Below are 19,733 nucleotides of genomic sequence, written 5' to 3'. Positions count from 1 at the left end.
GGTTCTCAATATATATGAACAATTACAGTTGATACGGTTTATTTAGTGCTTGTTTTAATAAACAAAACGGAAAATTACAGTTTATTACTAGTGTTAAGAATCAAGTACCCGATAATCATAAAGGGAATTTTGTTATCACTACGTCATTTTGAGTTTGTCAAAATTCATCCCTGTTGGCCCGCCAATTCGAACGTGAAGAAACAACACTGGTTTTGACATTTACAAAATTGGGTGAAATTTTCCACAACGTGCTTTTTAACTTTTCTTTCACACGTCTGCAAATATTTTGAAATACGACTTAATCGTCGGGAAACCAATTAATTTGGTTTGATTTTACGTTAAACAAGAAATGTTAGGAAATTCTGAAGTAAATGTAACGAAGTTTAGCAAAGGTGAAGTTATACAATTAAAACGCGGAAGTGAAAGAACATTGCATACAATTGAATTTTATAAACGTATACATCCAGCTGAGGAGGTTAATCACTTTTCAGTGAGACATTCTTAAAGAAATAAAGGCATCCCTATTAAAGTCTAAACGTAACTAAATAGTGTGTAAAATTGGTGGTTTCAAACGGAAACAAATTAAAACTGTGCAATAATGTCGTCAGTATATAGTGCAAAAACGGGCCTTTCGTCCATACTCAAGGCATATTCACCAGCCGAACGCGAAAGGGCTAAAAACATAGCCATCAATAAGGTGCGTTTTGAGATACCCAAACTAAAGGGTATCTTACATGCAGTTGAAGCCGTCAATACGCACAACAACTACCAGCCCTTAAATGAATTTGTTGCATTGCTAAAAGAAACTGAATTAAGCGTAAGTATATGGCATAAACTATACACGCATTGTTTACGTTTACTTATTCATTACAATTGCAGGACAATGAATTTTCACAAATAATGTCGGATGCACACAAATTGATATATGATCTCAGTCCAAAGTTTACAAATCTGGTAGAGGCGCTTATCTCGCTACCATGGACTAAAAGAGAGCCGGCGGCATTACAAGCCTATATGGAATTCTATATAGATATTATGGTGGCACATAATAAATATGTGCAATTCGGCATACCCAAATTGATTTCCTACTGGATACCAACCGATGTTGATGAGGCCATGTGGCCAAATGGTACGCCAATCGACAATGTTAAGACAGAATTAGAGGCTATACATAATTTGTTAGATCGCATTCTAACTGCTATACCAATGAGCTTTGAAATTGTGCTGGAAACTATTGAAACTAAGTTTCCATATTTCAAGCGTACAGCGCATGTAATCGCCGGTTATGTGCATAATGTGCTTTGGTTAATTGAATATAAACCAATTTTCACAGAATTCGTCATACAATTGTTGTTGCAGAAGTGAGTTAAATATTTCGTTTGTAAAAGTTATTTGTCTAAAATATGATTTTTTTATTTGTAGACTGGTTATGCTGGATGTTAATGCACCAAGAACTGAAATAGAGGAAACAGAATGTGAAGAAGATGAGGAATTGGAAGAAGAAAATGAGGACCAAGAAATATTCGAAATGGACGATTGCCAAAAATGTTAGTTGACAATCACTTGTGACAAATACTTGTATAAATTAATTAATTGATAATTACTTTTATTAAATAATTTATTGATAATTAATTGTATTATTAATTAATTAATAATTTGTTGTATTTATATAAACTAACCTCAATTGTATTTACTTGCAGCCACTAACGTTAAACAAAAAGATGTTGATATGTTGCCAATGAAGCATGCAATTGCACATACGCTCGATATTTGCATGAAGAAAATGTTGAATTTCTTAGATACAAGAAATCCGAATGTATTGAACGCAAACGCCGAACAAAGACTGCAATTGAACAAATTTTGGAAAGTGCTGCTTACGGCTTTTGATAATGTGATATTGCCATCCCACAACACGCACCATGTGCAGTTTTTATTATTTTATTACTGTAGTTTTAAGGTAAGTTGCTTTCAAAGCACGAAATAGATATATATTTAAATAATTTAAATGATTTACTTATTTAATGCAGAATACCATCGCAGAGGCTTTTCTACAATCGCTCTGGGACAAAATTAAAAATCCAAATGTCTCCGCAGTCATACGCCAGGCAGCAGTTGGTTATATAGCCAGCTTTTTGGCGCGTGCAAAATTTGTGCCACTACAGTAAGTGCTTACTAGCGGTTTTGTTTTGTGAATATTTAAATTATTTTAATTCTATTTTTTATTTAATTTATTTTTAAATCATTTTTTTTTTTAATATAATTTATTTTTAAATCATTTTTTTTTTTTAATATAATTTATTTTTAAATCATTTTTTTTATTATAATTTATTTTTAAATCATTTTTTTATTTAATTTATTTTTAAATCATTTTTTTATTTAATTTATTTTTAAACCATTTTTTTTATTTAATTTATTTTTAAACCATTTTTTTTATTTAATTTATTTTTAAATAATTTTTTTATATAATTTATTTTTAAATCATTTTTTTTATTTAATTTATTTTTAAATCATTTTTTTATTTAATTTATTTTTAAATAATTTTTTTATTTAATTTATTTTTAAATCATTTTTTTATTTAATTTATTTTTAAATCATTTTTTTATTCAATTTATTTTTAAACCATTTTTTTTTTTATTTAATTTATCTTTAAATCTTTTTTATTTATTATAATTTATTTTTAAATCATTTTTTTCTATAATTTATTTTTAAATAATTTTTTTTCTATAATTTATTTTTAAATCTTTTTTTTTATAATTTATTTTTAAATCATTTTTTTATTTAATTTATTTTTAAATCATTTTTTTATTTAATTTATTTTTAAATATTTTTTTTAATTTAATTTATTTTTTTTTTATTTAATTTATTTTTAAATCATTTTTTTTATTTAATTTATTTTTAAATATTTTTTTTAATTTAATTTATTTTTTTTTATTTAATTTATTTTTAAATCATTTTTTTTTATTATAATTTATTTTTAAATCATTTTTTTTCTATAATTTTTTTTTAAATCATTTTTTTATTTAATTTATTTTTAAATCATTTTTTTTATTTGTTATAATTTATTTTTAAATCATTTTTTTTTATTTATTATAATTTATTTTTAAATCTTTTTTTATCTAATTTATTTTAAAATCTTCATCTTTTCTATTTCCAGCATACTGAAGTACTATCTAAAAGAACTCTGTGATTGGGCGCATCAGTATATACAACGCTGTGATCAATATCGTCAAAATGGCTCATTGAAAGCGAATATTGTATTTTTCTCATTGTGCCAAGCCGTCTTCTATGTTATAGCATTTCGCAGTCGCGATTTAACGGCCGACAGAAAAAGTATGTTTTTTCTTTTACCTTTATCAATTTTATATATCACTAAACAACATTTTTCAATTTGCAGGTTTACTTTTCCTACAATCGCTACAACTCTCCGCAATAGTCACTTGCAACTTCAATCCACTACGCGTGTGTTTGCCGGCTGTGGCGACCGCTTTTGCTGGCGTAACGCGTGCCTATCAGCTGGCCTATTGTCATGCGATACTGGAACGAAATGCGCGTCGTAAATTAGCCACAGTGTATGCTAATGATACAGCCACACCAGAAGAAACGCTCGACACATTCTTTCCTTTTGATCCGTATTTGTTGAAAATGTGCGTATTTAGTTGTTGTTGTCATTATAATTGAAATGCTAATACGGTTTTTTGTGTTTTAGGTCGGAGAAAAAAATTATGCCACATTATCTGCAATACCAAGCCAGTGAAGCTGAGGAGGCCGCCGTAGTAGCCACGCATATGTCACCGTTGCGTCAGCGTAAACGTGGCGATTCTGAGATGTGTGATGATATTGATGATTTCATTGTAGCCGATAAGCGACAAAAAATCATAGAATTAGCACGTAGTCAGGAGCGTGAAGCGCAATTCACATACGGATTATCGCCGGGTTTTCATATGTAAAGCACACATAAATTTTGATATTGTTGGTGTCATGGTGCTGCTTGCATTACTTTCCTACAAATGTTGTATGTATTAGTTTTTATTTTCACAACAGCATAATTGTTTTTATGCTTTAAAGTTGTTTATATTATTTTTTTTTTTTTGTGAAAATATTTGATCTTAAATATTTAGTGGTTAAAACTTTTAACAATTATAAATTAATGCAAACACTATTTTAAGACTTTTCAAAACAAATGTATTTTCCTTTCCATGTAACAATGAAATTATTTTAGTTTAGTATACATAACCTAGTTGTAGAAATTACAAAAGTTGTATTTAAAGCATTGTACGGTACAACAGTGAAATCAAAATAATAACCATAAGGTTATAATAATAACCATTTAGTTTTTAACTTTTCGATATGCCATGTTTCACTTTTAAATGTGCAATTCTTTGACCAGAAGTGCGAAATTTCTGTGCACAGTGTACACATTGAAACGGTTGCGCACCGGTATGCAATCTTAAATGCACATTGAGCGCCTTCTTGGTCAAATAGGTTTTCGCACAAACGATGCAGATGTGTTTTGTACGCTCTGTGGCATGTGTTAACATATGCTGCTGCAACGTGCTACGCAAACTGAAGCTTTTATTGCATGTGCTGCATTTATGCAAACGCTCACCTGTGTGTACAAGTAAATGACGTTTCAGATCGCTTTGTTTGCGGAATTGACATGAACAAATTTGACATTTATGATAAAGCGTTGCATTTTTTGAACATTTTTGATTTTTATCACACACATTCGTTGCAAACTTACGATATTTTGTGATTACTTTAAATTCCACAACTTTCACGGAGGCAGTGTTTGTTGTGCCCGTGACAAATGCTAAAGCATTAATTATATTTTTTGTATGCGGTGACTGTTCGTATTCGTGCGTGTTTAATAAACGTTTCAAATGCGTTAACATGTGTGCTTTACAACGCGTCTTATTTTGAAACACACGCGTGCAATAGCTACATTTGTAGCAACGTATAACAGCTGAAGCGGATATGCGACGTTTACGCTTATAAGCGCTATGGTATATACGACGGTGGTGGCGTAAGTTGGTGGAACTTGAAAAATGCCTACACAAAAGAGAATTAATAAGCATTTAATAAGTACAAATATATAAGTATTTAAAAAACCTTTCGCAAGCAATGCATTGCCATTTAGGCACAACACGACTCCTCTTTAAGTGTTGCACACTCTTTGTGGCTGCTGGTATGCATTCTACCGAGGCAGATACTGGTAAATCACAGTCGGTTTCAGTGTTACTAGCATTTGTATAAATCTCAGCAGGTGCTGGCAGTAGTTGTTGCAAAAATTCAGCGTCGGCATCAATTTGTTTATGCTTGTGGTAAGCAAGTGCAGTGCTGGTTTTGAACAGCTCCTCACAAGTTTTACATTTATATGCAATTTTGTATATTGGAGCATGAGTGCTAACAATATAAATTATTAAATGAATAATGTGTTTATATTAAATGCACATAGTAACTAAATACATACCTAATATGTTTGTCCAGTAAACGCAATGAACTGAAGGCTTGACAACAAACTGCACATGGATAATGTTTAGCGAGTATGCCTTGTTGCTCATCTAAACGATGTATCCGCATATGGTCATGTAGTTTCGATTTGATGCTGAATGTGCGCTCACACAGTGTGCAATTGTAAGGGCGCTCGCGTGTATGCACACGTCGGTGCCTTAAATAATATCAATACATTTTTATTCAATATTTTATACTTATATAATAAACTAACCTTATGTAATCATATGACTTTCGAAACTCTTTAACGCAGTATTCACATGTATATACAGCGTATCCATTTTTCCCTACAGTACGCTGCACGCTCAGATAGCACGCTATGCCTTCTGCGTTCAAACTATCTTTGAGTTGCACGCCATCGTTTATGCGTTTCTCCGCTTGCTGCTGTGTTGGCCTTTCTTTAAAATCTATGTGCTTGTTGGAAACATTTATGTTTGAAGTTACTAAATCTCCTTCAGTTTCCAAAACTGGTGCTTCTAAAGCATGCATTTCCATTTGAAATGTTTTCAATTGCTCCAAAACGCTTTGTGTCAACGCCAAATCGTCTTCCTCGTCAATTTCATCATATGCAATTTTAGTTTTAGTTTTATCTTTGTGCACCAAATTTTTGTGTCTACTAAGTTTTTGTTTGTTCCTATACACAGAACCGCAATGGTCGCAGGCATAGCTCGCTGTTTGTGCTGATATGTTTGGCGGATGCACTTTTTTGTCGTGTAAACTTAAATTACTTTTTTGCGCAAAACTGTAAAGTATTAAAATAATATAATAATTAATAAATATTTAATTATATACGTGTCTTACCTAAGCGGACATTTCGCGCATTGGAAACGCTTTAAATTTGAATCGTGTTGTTCCAAGCAGTGCCGTCGCAATGAGGAATTTTGTGAGAAACGCTTGTGGCATTCCAAGCACTACGCAAACAAAATAAATCTTTGAATAGAATATTTTTTGACAAACATACTAACTTTACCTCGAAAGGTTTATCCTGCAAATGCACAACTTCATGACGGCACAGAATCGATTGTTTTGTAAATCGTTTATTGCATGTATGACATATAAATCGGCCAGCTTTGTGGTTACTTCGAGTTCCTTGGTTAGCAGGAAGATCTGCAGAGAGCTGCTGTAAAATTAAAGATTTCATTTAACTTTTTTAAAATAATTAAAACACTTACGCTGTCAGCCATAACAAAAAATATGTTGTCAAATGTTAAAAATTTATTATTTAAGTAATAATTATATATTTATGACTGTTTTAAGTGAACTACGTTAAAAATTCTTTTTATTATTGAACAAAACAGCAAATCAAAACAAAAGGGCGGTAGAATGCTGCTGAGGAATTGGGTAACACTGAAAATTTAATAGGATTTTTGTTTGTTTTGTGTTCCGTATTACTGCAAGTTGACTGAATAAACAAAATAATAGTTTAATAACTTTAGTTTATATGCCATTATTAAATAATTAATGCACAATAAATACTTTCAGTTCAAAAATATAGTTTTTTTTTCAATATATAAAATTAAGTGTTACCAATACTAAAATTACATGTTTTATATAAATAATCTGGTAACACTTAAAATATTTGACATTTACATGTTTTTTTAAGTTTTTTCTACGTCGTTTACCAAATTCACGCGTGCTAAGCAGAGATTACATTTAAATAACTTCAAATATCGATGTAAATATATATAATTAAACAAATTTAAAAATGTCTTTATTTGTGTTGGATACTGCTGGTGACACAAATTTGCTAGAGCGTGAATCACATGGTACAGCTACAATTGAAAGCAAATCACAATGGCGTACTCTGGAAGAAGGCGTCAGGCAAGGACTGGAAGCGATCAACCAAGAAGTAGAAGTAGATGATAATGATGAAGAGGAAGATTACTTTGGTAATTAAATAAATTTACAACATTTCAAAATCAATTTATTGCACAAATTAATTTCAGGTTTGCCGCCACCGAATGTTGACATCTCAGAAATCATTAAAGAAGAACTAGCTAAAATACAAACACCCAAAAGTGATATTGAAGAAAAATTAGACAAACTTTCTGACAGAATCGATACAATCTTATTGCAAATGAAGGAAAAACCTATAAAAATACCCAGGAGAGGTCACAATAAAATGGATTTCTCTGATTACAATCCAGCGACTGGTAAGTTCGATGTAGAACATCAAGTAAAAACCGATGTAGAAAAGGAAATGGCGAAATCACAATTGGTTGCTGGTTTTGGAAGATTAAAGGAGTTGCCGTTCGTAACGAAAAAGAAACAACGTGAAATCAATAGGGTAAAGAATATACAGTGTATTAAATTATATTACACATTGCAAAATGATGATATATTCGACATCTTAAGCCGCAACTTGTATGAGGCGGTCGTTGCTTTTACGCATTGTTTGAAGAAGATTTCATCACAGAGACTCGTGCATAATTTGCAAGCAAAACAATAGTTTCACCCGTTGTAATCTTAGCAGTTGTGTCAGAACTTGTGACAATTGCTGTAAGGCCGATGGGACAGTAATCTTTACCATATTAGACTGTCAACGGTAGCAAAGTTTTATGCCGTTGATTTAATTTGGAACGTACATTTATTAATTTTTTGAAACGCACTGTTTTGTCAATATGTATAACATGAAATCTTCCTAGATGCGTTAAGTACACATTGATGACTTCTTTAGTAAACTGAATGCACGGGAAAAATTTATTAATTGTGCTGATTTAGAATCATTTATTAATGTATTATCTCCACAAAGGTTGAACGCTCTAAAACGAAAGGGGCCGGATGGTATAACCTACCAGCCACTGAACAGACAGAGGAAACCACGAACGAACTTAAGATATTGCAAATGCGCTCCGTACTTGATCCTAAGCATTTCTACAAGAAGAATGATCTGAAAGTGCTGCCCAAATATTTTCAAGTAAGTTATTATTTGGTTCACAAAACTCCTCATAAACATAATGTCGCAATTTCAGATTGGCACTGTACAACATTCGCCTTTGGATTACTACAGCGAGCGTGGTACACGTCACAAAAAGCGTTCATTGGTGGATGACTTGCTAGAGGATGAAACTGCGCAAAATTACACGAAACGGAAGTTCAAAGAAGTGGTTGCACGTCGTGAAAAATATGCGCATCGCAAAGCAATGCAGAAAATGAAAAAGCAGAAGAAAAATAAATCTTAAATTGTCGGTATCTTTTTTTTTTAATAAAATCGTGTTTATAAATTAAAACATAAAGCTATCATTTATTTTACTGTTCCCCTGTTAGGCTCTTCTGTAGCACATGCACAAGAGATTCCGCTAATTTCTGATAACTTTTTGCGTACGCTGTCTCGGCATATTTAATTACTGCAGGTACTCCCTTATCACAACATTCTGTAATATTTCCATCCAAGGGTATAGATGCCAAAATATTTGTGCCAATTTGTTTTGTAAAGGAATCTGTTGTATTTTGGAAAATTTCCATGCGCGTCTGACAATTTCCACAAATCGCATGACCCATATTTTCCGCCAAACCTATGATTGGTACGCCTAATTTGCGGTACATTTGCGCACCACGCAGTGTAACTTCCAACGCTGCCTTTTGTGGTGTACTAACCAATAACACACCGGCTATTGGTACATTTTGTGCAAGTGAAAGGTGAACATCACCTGTGCCAGGTGGTGTGTCCACAATAAGTACGTCAAGTGGCGACCAAACTGCACCTTTTAAAAGTCGTTGCACAGCAGACATGACGAGCGGACCACGCCATATTATTGCGTCGGTTTGTTTCGCTAGTAGTCCCATGGACAGACATTTAACACCATAGTTAATAGGTGGTATCATTAAATTATTTTCATCAACTAAAGGTTCTTCATGTATATTCATCATTAACGGTACAGACGGTCCAAATATGTCGGCATCTAATAATCCAACATGTTTCCCCATATTAGCAAGACTTACCGCCAGATTGACTTTAAATATAAATTATATAAGTAGCAGATAATTGAGCAGTATTTAGATAACACATACCGGCCACTGTGGATTTGCCGACACCACCTTTTCCAGATGCTACAATCACTATACTGGTTACACCTGGTAATGGCGCTTTTTTAGGAAGGCCACGCGCCATAAGCTCTTGCTGCTTCGGTGTCAAATGCGTCGCAAATGAGCGCTGAAATTAGTTATATGCGTAAATTCATGAAAGTCATATTTAATTATGTTAATATACCTTACATAAATGTAGCAATTTGGTACGTAGCATTTTTCAGCAAAATATTGCACTAATTCAAAATTAAACACGAAGTAAACAAATATCAGCTGTTTGGCATTTTAAATGAAAATATATTTACAGGGTGTACACAAACATTCATATCTTGTAAATTATAAAAAATTTAAAATTAATAAATATTTTTTTGTTTTTCTTTTTTAATTTCAATACATTTAGTATCAAAATCAGTTTAATTATAAAACACAATAACTAAATTTCATGGAAATACATGATACAAACGCATGTAACATATAATAATTCTATAATAAATTTATTAATAAATCATAATAAATTAATATAATAAATTTATTAATTAAGCTTTCGATGGTGGATATGAGTTCACTTCTTTCGATTATAAAATGTTCATGAAATAAAAATATTAGTATTACAAATTATAAAAAATATGTATAAAATAAATATTTATTACACGATATTAGCCAGATAAGAATTTGTAATTGCTGCAATAAAATAAAGCCATCTGACCACATACTTTAAATTGCAATAACAGTGTGGCAACACTTTGTTACGATTTTCAATCAATTTCTTCTCTTCTGCACGAAACGACTGAAAAAATTCCTGTGAATATAATAAGAATTAAAAATACGAATAAATAGAATAATTTTACGTTTTAAATGCGATACATTCAATTAACGTTATCCAGTTACAAAATTTCATTTGTTTCTAATTAATTGCGAACAGAGTTTTGCAAACGATTTGTGAGAGGTGAGTGTGTGTTCATGTACAAATTATGTGTGTTGTTGTAGCAATAGTAGCTGTGCGAACAAGGCAGGCAGGCAGAAAAAGCAACCATATAGAATCATATCGACATCGGTGAGGAGTAAACGGCGGGAATATGAAGGAACAGCGAACAATAGAAAACGAAATACGAGATTGTCAAGTTTAAAAAGCGAGCGTGAATAAAGCAAAGAAATACAATCGATTAAATGAAATGCGAAAATAACATAGGCTATGAAAATATATTTCAAACAGGAAGAAAATTTTTACTACAGTAAACATAGCCGTAAAGTGCCAAGTGCCTACATATATGCCAACCAAGAAAGATAAACATGGGTGAAGTTGAATCGCTGTGGCAAAACAGTTAGTGAGATAACAAAAGGGCAACAGCAAAACAGTTGCCCATAACGACGTTTGTGTCACAAGTGCAATTAAACTCAATTAAGCAATTTAAAGTTGAATTAATTCATATATTACTATGATGTGCTGTGCATAAGTTTTCTTATAACTGGAGTTGGAATTTGAGTAGAGAAGTGCTAAATCGAGCTTATTTTTATAGTGTAACTAACCACCAGCTCAAGTGTTTTGTAGTCGCTCGCCTCTTAATATTCCTTTATTGTGCATAATAAAGAATTTCTACTTTGTCATTCTGTGCAGCATAAAAACGCTACTCGTCAATCAGTCACTGAACGACAGTGTAGTGATTACTCGGTCAAATTGTCTTGTGGAGCCATTAACATTATAGTCATAGTACCACTGTGTCATTGTATACGACTCGGAACGAAAGAAACGGTTGGAGTACACAACAACGAAATACATAACAAAAATATACATATAGTGACTCTGTAATTGAAATGCAAGTTGCTGCATAAAAGCGGGTCTCTGTAGCAGTTGCAGTTTTGCTGGTATGGAACTGGTCAGTGTATGCGTACAGCATGTTTGTCGCTTCACATTGCACGCCATATAACAGGGAACCACTAACTCACTCACATTACAAACATGCATGTAGCGTAATATGCAGGTGCTACATTTATGTACCAAAATTAATCTGTTTTTTATTTAACACTTTTACAAATTGTAATTGTCACAAATTTAATCGTATACATTCTATCTCAATTGTACTCGCTATACAACTTTCTTTCTTCACTGGATGTCATTGATACTCATTGCATATTAATGCCTTTCATTTCTAGCTCAATTTTTTTTGGTGTCCACGTTGTCATTATTTATTTTCTGGTTTTTATTGATACACAGTTATGGACTATGTGACATACATAATTACGTTAAGTTGGAGTGCCAAATATAGTGTATTTATATGTAAATTTTCGAATAGTTTGGCTTTTATTATTGAAAAGGTATATCTTTAGTTATACATTCCAAAATTTGATCGACTGAATTGTTATTGTTTTACTGACAACTCATTCACAAAAAGCACAAAACTTGCATAATTGAATATAAGTTTAGATTTCGATTTGTTGATAGATGTATCAAATAGTAATAACATAAATCAGTAAGTTTACTCAACAAAAAGTGATTAAATTATAATAATTACCTCTTTGATTATTTATAATACATATATATTTACAATTCGATATGTATTCACATGAGTTTTACAAAATATATGCATATACATATCAGAATATATACATATTTTTACCAGACATATTCTTGCTATTTTTAAAGAAAGATATTTCCCAACTTATTTCAATGGTCTGTGTGTGAGTAAGCGAATCATGAAGTATTATTTGTTGAAAATGCAATATGCTTCGAGAGTTTTGGGTTATTGCCTCTAGTATTATATATATATGGATACTTGTTAGTTTGTTTACATTACGCGAGCATGCAACATGTTCGGTTTGTGTGCATATCAATGATATTTATGTCAATACATATGTGAGGAACTATTAATGTACATATGTATACATGCTGATATATGTTAGAGCCAAATTTATAAGCCAATGTAATTACAAGTGGTAACAAAAATAATAAGTTGTATCTTTTAGCTAATATTTTGGCTTTGATTTTAACTAAGTTTGTAAATTTATAATGAAGAAATATTGTTTTCATATATTTATTCAATATTTTTAACCTCAAAAATCGTTACTAAATAAACAAACAATGAATTTACCGAATTGCAGCTATTTCAAGCAAACTATTTGTTTATACTAAGTTGTTCTTTAGCTACTAATTTCCATATAAATGGAAAAGCAAAGTTTTCAAATGGCGGCTGTTGTCTATTAACTCTACATACCTTTGCTCCTAAATGATTTATTTTTAAAAGTAGCACATTTAACACTCACTCAATGAGTAATATTTATATTTTTATATTTTTAGAAAAAAGTATTTGACAGCCAAGCAGCGCTGAAAAATTATATTTTTTTTTAATTAATACCCGACGCTTTTTGCTACTTCATTTTTTTAAGCGAAATTCACTTCTTCCACTTAAAGCAATTTATGTGTATGTATAACGCAATATCACCGCTTCAATATTGCTGTTGAATTCAAATATTTAATGCACAATTCATTATTATTTTTTTTTTTATATTTGCTATAACTAAATTTTGACATTTTCACTTCAGGTATGGTTTTAGCCAGCAACGAATGGCTCAACAATAGCGAAGATGAACAAAAGTCTACATCGGGAAGCATACAAACACAAACAACAACAACCAACAACACAAACGCAACAAATCGCGTCAACGCCGGCTCAACGCAAGTTCTGGCAAGTGCATCAGAGATCACCAGCATTAATAATACTGCAATTCCAGCAGTCCCAATTACAACACCAGTAACAACAACGGGCACTGCCAACGCAAATAACGAAATTATGTCTGAAAATACAAATAATGAAATACATGAACCACAACAAGAGCAGTTAGCGCAACATCTAAAGTGTAATATCGACGATATACAGCCTGCAGCAATTAACGATGTTACTGATGTGGTGTCGAGTACACAAGAAGTTGTCAATAATAATAGTGAAGTGTTAAACTGTGATACTTCAAATTCGAATGCGAATACAGCGAATGCCAATAGTAATATTAATGTCAGCAGCATTAGTGATAATGGCGGCGAGAATGGCATGACAAATGTGCATACAAATGCCAATGCTGCTGGTTCAGTTGAAATTTCAAATAGCAATTCAAGCACCAATAATGCGAATTTGTACTCGAATTCAAGTTCCAATGCGAGCACACTGCAATCACCCATTGTACGTCAATCAAAAGCGGTTACTATAACCACCGGCACTGCGCTGACAGGCGGTAATCTGCCACTCAGCAGTCCAATTACACCGCAAGCATTAAGCAGCGCACTGCAATCAGTTATGAATGCCAGCAATAATGTCAATTCGGCAAATACAGCGGTGGGTAATCTACAAAATACTTTTCTAAATACATTAGGTATGGATATTGGACAGGCTGCGAAAGAGCTGGGCACTGCTTTTGCAAGCGGTTTGGTGGAGGCACAAACGAATATAGTAAATAATATTGGCAATGCCGTACAGAATGTCGGTAGCAGCAGTAATGTTAGTATGAATTTGGAAACGGCGGACAACAATGGTCAGGCGAAAATCGTGCTACTCTGCGAGGCCAACTCACATCCGTTCCAGACACGCACCATACACCTAACGCCAAACATCGAATGCAAAGTGGGACGTCTGATAGCGAAAAGTAAAGCAGCCGAATCGAATGCCATATTCGATTGCAAGGTATTATCACGTAATCATGCTGTGCTATGGTACACTGATGACGGCAAATTTTGGGTAAAAGATACAAAATCATCAAATGGTACCTTCATCAATGAAAATAAACTTGGCACTGAAGCTGCCGAGTTGCATTTCGGTGATATTGTCAAATTTGGCGTTGATGTGCTAGAGAATTCGCGCAAAGAAGTGCATGGCTGCATTATTGCTTTTGTAAAGCTGTACTTGCCCGATGGCCGTGAGGCGATATCAATCGATACGACGGCACAACGTTCACAGTACTCTGGCGAAGGTCGCATTAGCTACGAGGAAATGCATCGCTTGAATTTGTACATGCAAGAAGTGTCGCAGCGCGAGAAGACGCTCAAATCGAAACTGTTTAATATACAAAATGTTTTGGATGCGACGCGTAAGAATTCAGCGCTATGCTGGCAATCGCTCATTGCCGAAGATCAACTGTTGCATCGCATTAATTCGCTCGAAAAGAAATTGCAAATTATGGAGAAAAATGTGCCAGAGAGCGTGTTGCGAAATGAGGTAAGTATATATGGAAATTTATTATATAAAATTAATACTTATATATAAAACATTTGTGCACTAAAATGTGAAATCTAAAATTTAATTATATTATTTTTATTTTTTATTCCAAGGTACTAAAATTGCTCGAAGATAAAAACTCATATCAACTTACAGCCAAAGAAGCCTTACGCAAAGTCTACCAAGAACGTTGTGATGCACTGCAAATGCTCTCGAAAATGGAATTAGCCTATGCCAACTCGGATGGTGAATGTAAAATTTTACGCGATCAAATAATGAATACGAAGCAATCACTGCAGGATGTTAATACGCGTTTGCAACGACTCGAAACCGATTACAATGAATATAAAGAGGAAGCAGAACGCAAGCAACAAGAGATAAAAGAGCAGGAAGAGCAACGTCTTGCAGAAATGTCCGAGAAATTGCAACAACGTGAACTGGAATGTGACGATTTGCGGCGACGTGTTTCCGAATTCATGCTACAGCGCGCTGAACAAGTAGATGAGGAGGAAAAACAGGCCATTGAGAAGCTAGACGCTGTTATAGGCGATATGGATTTGGGTGACGATGATGATGACGACGATGACGAAATAGAAGAAAACGATGGTGATGAAGCGAAACTTGATGAGGGCGATGGTGAACACAAGGAAGATGGGAATGAGAAGGAATGTGCTAACAAAGCATTGCGTTTGCCGCGTGCGACAAAAAGCCTTGAAATATTGAATGGTGTGGGCACAAAAATTTTGAATAGCAATGAGGAAAAGGAGGTAAACATTTGAAAATCATTATATATATATATATTTAATATACTAAATACCTTCCACTTTTCTAGGCCTTAAACAGTACCTCCAGATCTGATGTTGCACAGAAGAAGGATAAACAAAAAAGTAATGCCAAGGAGTCCACAATACTCAAGTGGCTGCAAAATTCCGATTTGAATCAAAAAGAAGGTTCCATTGATATCTTCAAGGCCATTTGTAATGAGTCGGATTCGAGTGACGAACAAGAACTTCCATTAATTGAGAACGATGTCGGCGTCGTCGACAGCGAGAGTGGTATTGGTACCAATGCGACCTCAATGGAGGATATAAAATTAAAATACAAGAAATCGAAAAATAAATTACAAAACGTGCAGAGCATACTATGTCAATTGGTAGAAGCGGAAATGTCGAAAGAGTGCTACAAATCAACTGGTGCTAATACAACAGAGCACAATGCTGCAGTTGTAGAAAATGAGGCTTTAAAAGAAACACGCAAAGAGGGCGGAGGCACACCGTTGGATCATGAACAGAAGCTACTATTACTCAAACGTAGCGTAGCCATATTGAGTGAAGCGTATAATGAGATATCTGACAATCTGAATGAACATGTATTACAACAAGCACTGACCGAGGATGTAAAAGAGTTGTCACCACCACCTGCGATAACCGTACAAACACAATTCCAAAATTATGCATCGTCATTCAACACTGCGGCCAATAAGCTGCTGCCACAAGATACCTTAAAGCCGCTTATAGAAGCTGCTGAGGATGATGATGATGATGATGTTGCAAAGGAAAATGATTTAGTTGAAAAGAAACTAGAATCAGCGCAAACAGCTAATGATGAACAGCAAAGTGAGGAATGCGTCACAGTGACTACACCGTCCACAATCGTCTCTAACGATATGACAAACGATGAAATGTCTTTAAGGGATGAAGTGTGCGCTTTGCAAGAACAATTAAAAGTGTTGAATCTTAAGCGTGAGCAAGAAGAGAGTGACGCACAAAATTCGTTTGAGATAATGCAAATAGAATGTGACACATACAAGGAAAAAGTAGCTGAATTATCAAAAGTTCTGCAAAAAGTTTGCGAAGAGAAACAGGAACTCGAGCAACTGCTTGATAAGCGTACGGTCATCGTGGAAAACGAACAACAACAACAAGCCGAACAAAACTACGCCCCCGAGCAAAGCGACACCGAAATGAAAGTTCCACTTAGCGTAGCAGCATTATCCGCCGAAGTTAGTGTCAAAGAAGTGGATAGTACAACGGCTGTACGCAGCGGCGATGAATTGCAAAGTGCAGATAAAAAGCAATATGCCGACAGTACATTGGAGTGCGATTTCGAAGCGCAGCTACGTGATGATACGGCAGCCTTAAATAGCAATGCTTTGCAGCGCGAAGAGGAGCTGATCGTGTACAAAGAGCGGCTGGAGAGGACACAAGACGATAATCTGCAGTTGCGCAACGAGATAGCGGCGCTGCTACTGAAATCCGGTACACAAGCGCAAACGCATATGGTGAAACAATTGCTAGCTTACGGCACCGTAGTGGTGGCAATTATTGTTTACTTTATCACAATGTATTTCTAAGTGCGGCCACATTTGCTGCGCCTTCTACACACGGTATCTGTCCAAAGGGTAAGCGATATGATACGTGGAGCGGAGAGACAAATGCAACAAATACAACAAAATGAATAAGTACGAAAGCTAAATTAAGGCATCAGAACAATACGAACAAATACAAAGTGGCAAATGTTAGAAAGCAAAATTTTTGGAAAAAGTTGCGTTTAATACTGCTGTACAATGTACATACTACTACTGGCTCGGCTACATACATGTTAAATGAGTTAAACAGTCAGCTTTTGCTGCTGGTGGCATAAGCTATACACATCTTACAATATGTGGAGTCAGCAATTAACAAAATATTAGTTCAAAAACTACAAAAAAATGAAAAACATTTTTCTACAACTGAAACAAAGCAACATTTTGAACTAATACAAGGCAACTGGCTAAATTTCTAGCATATTTGCTTGCTCAGTATACGTTCGTTACACACACTCATACAACACATTTAAAAATCCATAAAATAATGTGAAATAATTAGAACCATTACGAATTCTTGTAGATATTAGCAAACTTTTAGTTTGTAAACAAATCTAAATTGCCACAAAAAAAACGTATTACTAAGGTAAACGAATTAAGCTAATTAAACGCATATAAAAACAAACACCAATACATTTAAAAATATAAAATTAAAGCAAAATAAAATAATATTAAATATGTAATGTGTACAATGTATAATAGCTTTAATGATGACACACAGAAAAGCAAACATGCAAGCATAACCACAACGCCGAAAAATGTTATGCTTATTTACAACCATATACATACTCATCTATATACACGCTGTATGTATGTATATGAGTGTGCAAAAGTAATATGTACTGTGGTAGCAAAAAAAAATATTTATGATAAAAATGTACTGTATAAATTTGTGTGTGCATGTGTGCATTTAAATTAAGTGTGGCGTTTATTTCCAGCAACATATTTGAAATACAACTAAAAACGATAATTCGATAATTCTAAGCCCCACTCATCTCTGCTGCTTGCTTGGCTGTTACCTAATTGCGGCTGCATACACAATGCGTTGCAATTAAGCGAATATTGCATTTGTTTAAACTTAATTTAAATTATCGCATACGTAGACTCACAAAAAAAACATATAAGCCTATATGTGAATATATACATATAAATAGTAAACACGCGTACATTTTATATAGGAACACGCATTCGTAAATTCGCTATTTTGAAAACGTAACACAATCACAAAAATATATATGCTTATTCTATTATACTCTTACGGCGCTTATTTAACATTTACAATAACTTACATTCATATTTACATACTCGTATATACACATACACACAAATAAAATGTATATTATAATTTGCGTTACCAGCCAAAAAAAAAATAATAATAACAAAAACAACAGAATGTTGTACGAAAAATACGTTAATGTTTGATACATTGATTTCACATACATATATTACAAAGTACATAGCTAAAATTACAAAGAAATACCTAAACTCCAACGCAGTTCACGCACTAATTCCATTAATCGGTCTTCAACATTTCACCTTTGACAAAAACCAAGGTGTTAATGTGAGTTAATACTTTTCTATAATTCTACATTTGTTATGCTTCTCTTTATTTGCTAACTTGATATAGCCAAAATAAATTGTATTATTATTGAAAATCATTTTCTCCGACACCGCACGCCGGTTTCAGTACACTCATATTTCACTGGAAATTATATATTTCACAATTGTTTGTTAATTGCAAATTGCTGGTAATTTCTGTTGATTAATTATAAAAAACAGGAAATATATAACACCTGATCTGTTTTTGTTTATAAATTTTAGTCTGCTTTACACCAACGCGTAATATGTATGTATGTGTGCGTGTGAAGCAATGCAGCTGTTTATTTTAAAATTTTCAAAATGTGTGCTCTACATTAATTATTGATTATTATTATCTACTGCTATTATCATAATATTATTTAAATTGTTAGTTTTTAGTTGAAATTATTATCATAATTTGTAATATTATAATTTTATAAAACAAAAAAATGTAATATGCAGAAAAACAGGCGAAACATGTATGTAATATTATTTGAAAATCATTGCGTAAATTATGTAGTGTATTTTATATGCTATTAAATGCGATACACAAACAATCACGCATCTTATTTGAAAACGAAATACGAAATATAGAAGATATAGAAATCACGAATAAAAACAATCATAAAAATTTAATAAGCGACTGGTTGTATTCTTTACTTAAATAACACAAAAATATGTATGTTGGTGAATTTAACAATTCACAACCGCTGCTTGTGATAAACAGCTTGTAATTAATTAGTATATTTTCACATATGTAAAGAAGAAAGCAAGCATGCGGAATTTCCCGCAAATTTACAAAATCACATTCTTAAAGTTCATACAAATGTATGTACTATCTGGCTAGACACTACGTCGTTGTATATTAATGCTAATTACCTTTGCTCATTTCCTTGCCGATGCCTGTTGCATAGTTGGTGTCGGTCAAAGTTGGCAGCGTATCAAACCTAACCCAAAGTGATGGTAATTGCGTCGCATGTAAGTAGCATATGCATTTTATATATATGTTTTTTGTTATTACTTAATTCTGTGAAATATATTGTTTACCTCAAATC

At 33.2% G+C, this 19,733-nt stretch overlaps 5 protein-coding genes and 1 non-coding gene across 10 annotated transcripts; 4 read left to right on the top strand and 2 right to left on the bottom strand.

Annotated features, from left to right (window-relative positions):
* The first annotated feature begins 186 nt into the window (after positions 1–186).
* On the top strand, positions 187–4,346 carry LOC105217626 (RNA polymerase I-specific transcription initiation factor RRN3). The gene is made up of 8 exons (XM_011192710.3): positions 187–817; positions 880–1,361; positions 1,423–1,547; positions 1,701–1,957; positions 2,028–2,161; positions 3,155–3,330; positions 3,395–3,644; positions 3,707–4,346. The coding sequence occupies exons 1-8, from the start codon at positions 599–601 to the stop codon at positions 3,945–3,947; spliced, it is 1,884 nt and encodes a 627-aa protein (XP_011191012.2). The 5' UTR covers positions 187–598; the 3' UTR covers positions 3,948–4,346.
* On the bottom strand, positions 4,160–6,988 carry LOC105217627 (zinc finger protein 91). 2 transcript variants are annotated; one of them, XM_011192712.3, is made up of 7 exons: positions 6,684–6,988; positions 6,482–6,631; positions 6,313–6,422; positions 5,726–6,253; positions 5,471–5,668; positions 5,110–5,403; positions 4,160–5,049 (listed from the first exon to the last, which is right to left on the bottom strand). In XM_011192712.3, exons 1-7 carry the CDS (start codon positions 6,693–6,695, stop codon positions 4,335–4,337), a joined length of 2,007 nt encoding a protein of 668 aa, XP_011191014.2. In that variant the 5' UTR covers positions 6,696–6,988; the 3' UTR covers positions 4,160–4,334. The 2 variants fall into 2 exon arrangements, with proteins under 2 accessions (XP_011191014.2, XP_011191015.2); XM_011192713.3 differs by having other exon boundaries at positions 6,482–6,628.
* A 114-nt stretch (positions 6,989–7,102) lies between these two features.
* Positions 7,103–8,747, top strand: LOC105217628 (deoxynucleotidyltransferase terminal-interacting protein 2). Its single transcript, XM_011192714.3, has 4 exons — positions 7,103–7,400; positions 7,458–7,798; positions 8,264–8,428; positions 8,484–8,747. The coding sequence occupies exons 1-4, from the start codon at positions 7,217–7,219 to the stop codon at positions 8,691–8,693; spliced, it is 900 nt and encodes a 299-aa protein (XP_011191016.2). The 5' UTR covers positions 7,103–7,216; the 3' UTR covers positions 8,694–8,747.
* LOC114804628 (small nucleolar RNA U85) lies at positions 7,900–8,201 on the top strand. Its single transcript, XR_003752763.2, has one exon. It is a non-coding gene; the product is annotated as a small nucleolar RNA U85 (small nucleolar RNA).
* Positions 8,695–9,844, bottom strand: LOC105217629 (iron-sulfur protein NUBPL). The gene is made up of 3 exons (XM_011192715.3): positions 9,722–9,844; positions 9,523–9,664; positions 8,695–9,464 (listed from the first exon to the last, which is right to left on the bottom strand). Exons 1-3 carry the CDS (start codon positions 9,752–9,754, stop codon positions 8,761–8,763), a joined length of 879 nt encoding a protein of 292 aa, XP_011191017.2. The 5' UTR covers positions 9,755–9,844; the 3' UTR covers positions 8,695–8,760.
* Positions 9,845–10,288: 444 nt separating this feature from the next.
* LOC105217630 (sarcolemmal membrane-associated protein) lies at positions 10,289–18,507 on the top strand. Of its 4 annotated transcripts, none has more exons than XM_054228138.1 (5): positions 10,289–10,483; positions 11,153–11,400; positions 13,075–14,735; positions 14,849–15,502; positions 15,568–18,507. In XM_054228138.1, exons 3-5 carry the CDS (start codon positions 13,077–13,079, stop codon positions 17,086–17,088), a joined length of 3,834 nt encoding a protein of 1,277 aa, XP_054084113.1. In that variant the 5' UTR covers positions 10,289–10,483; positions 11,153–11,400; positions 13,075–13,076; the 3' UTR covers positions 17,089–18,507. The 4 variants fall into 4 exon arrangements, with proteins under 4 accessions (XP_054084113.1, XP_054084112.1, XP_011191019.2 ...); XM_054228137.1 differs by having other exon boundaries at positions 11,153–11,411; XM_011192717.3 differs by lacking the exon at positions 11,153–11,400.
* The last annotated feature ends 1,226 nt before the right edge of the window (positions 18,508–19,733 follow it).

This window comes from Zeugodacus cucurbitae, chromosome 3, assembly GCF_028554725.1.
Source record: "Zeugodacus cucurbitae isolate PBARC_wt_2022May chromosome 3, idZeuCucr1.2, whole genome shotgun sequence".
Classification (NCBI taxonomy): domain Eukaryota; kingdom Metazoa; phylum Arthropoda; class Insecta; order Diptera; family Tephritidae; genus Zeugodacus; species Zeugodacus cucurbitae.
Note: the sequence above shows the minus strand (reverse complement) of the source record. Positions and strands in the feature narration are given on the sequence as shown.

Coding starts and splice junctions, on each gene's coding strand:
- LOC105217626 (XM_011192710.3), top strand. CDS start 599: ATGTCGTCAGTATATAGTGCAAAAACGGGCCTTTCGTCCATACTCAAG. Junction 1,362..1,422: donor ATACAATTGTTGTTGCAGAA/GTGAGTTAAATA, acceptor TTTTATTTGTAG/ACTGGTTATGCTGGATGTTA. Junction 1,958..2,027: donor TTTATTACTGTAGTTTTAAG/GTAAGTTGCTTT, acceptor TATTTAATGCAG/AATACCATCGCAGAGGCTTT.
- LOC105217627 (XM_011192712.3), bottom strand. Junction 6,423..6,481: donor TGCAGGATAAACCTTTCGAG/GTAAAGTTAGTA, acceptor TTGTTTGCGTAG/TGCTTGGAATGCCACAAGCG. Junction 5,404..5,470: donor TTACTGGACAAACATATTAG/GTATGTATTTAG, acceptor TTATATTGTTAG/CACTCATGCTCCAATATACA.
- LOC105217628 (XM_011192714.3), top strand. CDS start 7,217: ATGTCTTTATTTGTGTTGGATACTGCTGGTGACACAAATTTGCTAGAG. Junction 7,401..7,457: donor TGAAGAGGAAGATTACTTTG/GTAATTAAATAA, acceptor AATTAATTTCAG/GTTTGCCGCCACCGAATGTT. Junction 8,429..8,483: donor TGCTGCCCAAATATTTTCAA/GTAAGTTATTAT, acceptor TCGCAATTTCAG/ATTGGCACTGTACAACATTC.
- LOC105217629 (XM_011192715.3), bottom strand. CDS start 9,754: ATGCTACGTACCAAATTGCTACATTTATGTAAG. Junction 9,665..9,721: donor AATTGCTACATTTATGTAAG/GTATATTAACAT, acceptor AACTAATTTCAG/CGCTCATTTGCGACGCATTT. Junction 9,465..9,522: donor CGGCAAATCCACAGTGGCCG/GTATGTGTTATC, acceptor TTATATTTAAAG/TCAATCTGGCGGTAAGTCTT.
- LOC105217630 (XM_029043639.2), top strand. Junction 14,736..14,848: donor AGAGCGTGTTGCGAAATGAG/GTAAGTATATAT, acceptor TTTTATTCCAAG/GTACTAAAATTGCTCGAAGA. Junction 15,503..15,567: donor ATAGCAATGAGGAAAAGGAG/GTAAACATTTGA, acceptor CCACTTTTCTAG/GCCTTAAACAGTACCTCCAG.